Here is a 1,749-nt window from a genome sequence, read left to right as displayed (position 1 = left end):
GGGGATACTGGGGGGATTGGGATGGGGATACTGGGAGCATTGGGTTGGAGGCAGGGGATGCTGGGAGCGGATGTGGGGGGATTGGGGTGGGGATACTGGAGCGATGGGATGCAAAGCACGTGAATGCACGTGCAAAGGAGGGCAGGGCATGCAAAGCACATGCAAAGCAGATGCAAATGAGGGCAGTTCCCACCACTCCCCCGCCCCGGCACTGCCGCAGGCTGGGCTGCGCCCTGGGACCGGCCTGGTGCTCCCCGACGCCCCGCTCGCCCGAGGACTGCCGGCGCCTGCGGACCTGCAGCGAGTGCCTGGCCCAGCACCCGCGAGCCCTGYGGCACGGTGCCCCGGTGAGCGGGGCTGCCCACGGCGGGGGGGTCGCCGCCACCCACGGGGCCCCCCCTCCTCACCCCCACCCCCCCACCAGGCCCTGCCCCAGTGCAAGTGGTGCACGAACTGCCCCGAGGGTGCCTGCATCGGCAGCACCGGCAGCTGCACCTCGGAGAATGACTGCCGCATCAACCAGCGGGAGATCTTTGTGGCCAGCAACTGCTCCGAGGTGTCGTGCGAGGCCTCCGACTGTGGCAAGTGCACTGCCTCTGGCAAGTGCATGTGGACCCGGCAGTTCAAGCGCACCGGTATGGGGCTGGGGGGTGCTGTGGGGCTGAGAGCTCCAGGGACAGGGCTGCGCTGGGGCTGAGAGGGGTGGGTGCCATGGGGCTGAGGCTGGGGGTGCCATGGGGCTGAGAGTGGTGGGTGCCATGGGGCTGAGGCTCGGGGTGCTGTGGGGCTGAGGCATGGGGTGCAGTGGAACTGATAGTGGGGATGGGGGTGGCAACAGGGCTCAGACGGGGGGATGCGGTGGGGCTGAGATCAGAGGGGTGCAATGGGGCTGACACTGGGGGTGCTTGCAATGGGGCTGAGACTGGAGGGATGCGATGGGGCTGAGACTGGGAACAGTGGTGTAATGGGGCTGAGACTGGGGACTGGGATGCAATGGGGCTGGCACTGGGGGGTGCAATGGGGCTGAGACCAGGGGGTGCAGCGGGTCTGAGACTGGGGACAGAGGTGCAATGGGGCCAAGACCGGGGGGGATGCAATGGGGCTGGCACTGGTGATAGGGGTGCAATGGGGCTGAGACTGTGGGGGTGCAATGGGGCTGGCACTGGGAGCAAGGCGTGCAATGGGGCTGGCACTGGGGGGCACAGTGGGGCTGGCATGGGGGGGCGCAGCAGGGCCGGGCCCGGCTGGGGGGTGCAGCGGGACCCAGCCGCGTGCCTCCACCGCTGCCAGGCGAGACGCGGCGCATCCTGAGCGTGCAGCCCACCTACGACTGGACCTGCTTCAGCCACTCGCTGCTCAACGTGTCGCCGATGCCTGTGGAGTCGTCGCCGCCGCTCGCCTGCCCCACGCCCTGCCACAACCACAGCTCCTGCCAGCACTGCCTGGGCTCCAAGGGGGCCGATGGGGGCTGGCAGCACTGCGTCTGGAGCGTCAGCCTGCAGCAGGTACGAGGGGACACGGGGGGACACAGGGACACGGGGACAGGGGGTCGCAATGGGGCCGGCAGGGACTGGCAGCACTGCATCTGAAGCATCAGCCTGCAGCAGGTACGGGGGGATGCAGGGGGACACGAGGACACAGGGACATGGAGACAGGGGGACATGGGACACAGGGATGGTGCATTTGGGCATCAGTGGGGGGGCCGGCATGGAGGCCTGGGGGTCCCTAGGGAGCAGGGGGACGGGGATG

The 1,749-nt window shown here is 68.8% G+C and overlaps 1 protein-coding gene across 1 annotated transcript in view; it reads left to right on the top strand.

Moving 5' to 3' along the window:
* MEGF8 (multiple EGF like domains 8) overlaps positions 1–1,749 on the top strand; it is a 28,999-nt gene that overhangs the window by 20,495 nt on the left and 6,755 nt on the right. Inside the window, 3 exon segments of the mRNA XM_026077360.1 lie at positions 221–347; positions 425–635; positions 1,291–1,505. Of these exon segments, the coding sequence (XP_025933145.1) occupies positions 221–347; positions 425–635; positions 1,291–1,505 (553 nt within the window).

This window comes from Apteryx rowi, unplaced genomic scaffold, assembly GCF_003343035.1.
Source record: "Apteryx rowi isolate R43461 unplaced genomic scaffold, aptRow1 scaffold_1113, whole genome shotgun sequence".
NCBI classification, from domain to species: Eukaryota; Metazoa; Chordata; class Aves; order Apterygiformes; family Apterygidae; genus Apteryx; species Apteryx rowi.
The sequence above is the reverse complement of the archived record's forward strand: the minus strand, read 5'-3'. Positions and strand labels throughout refer to the sequence as shown.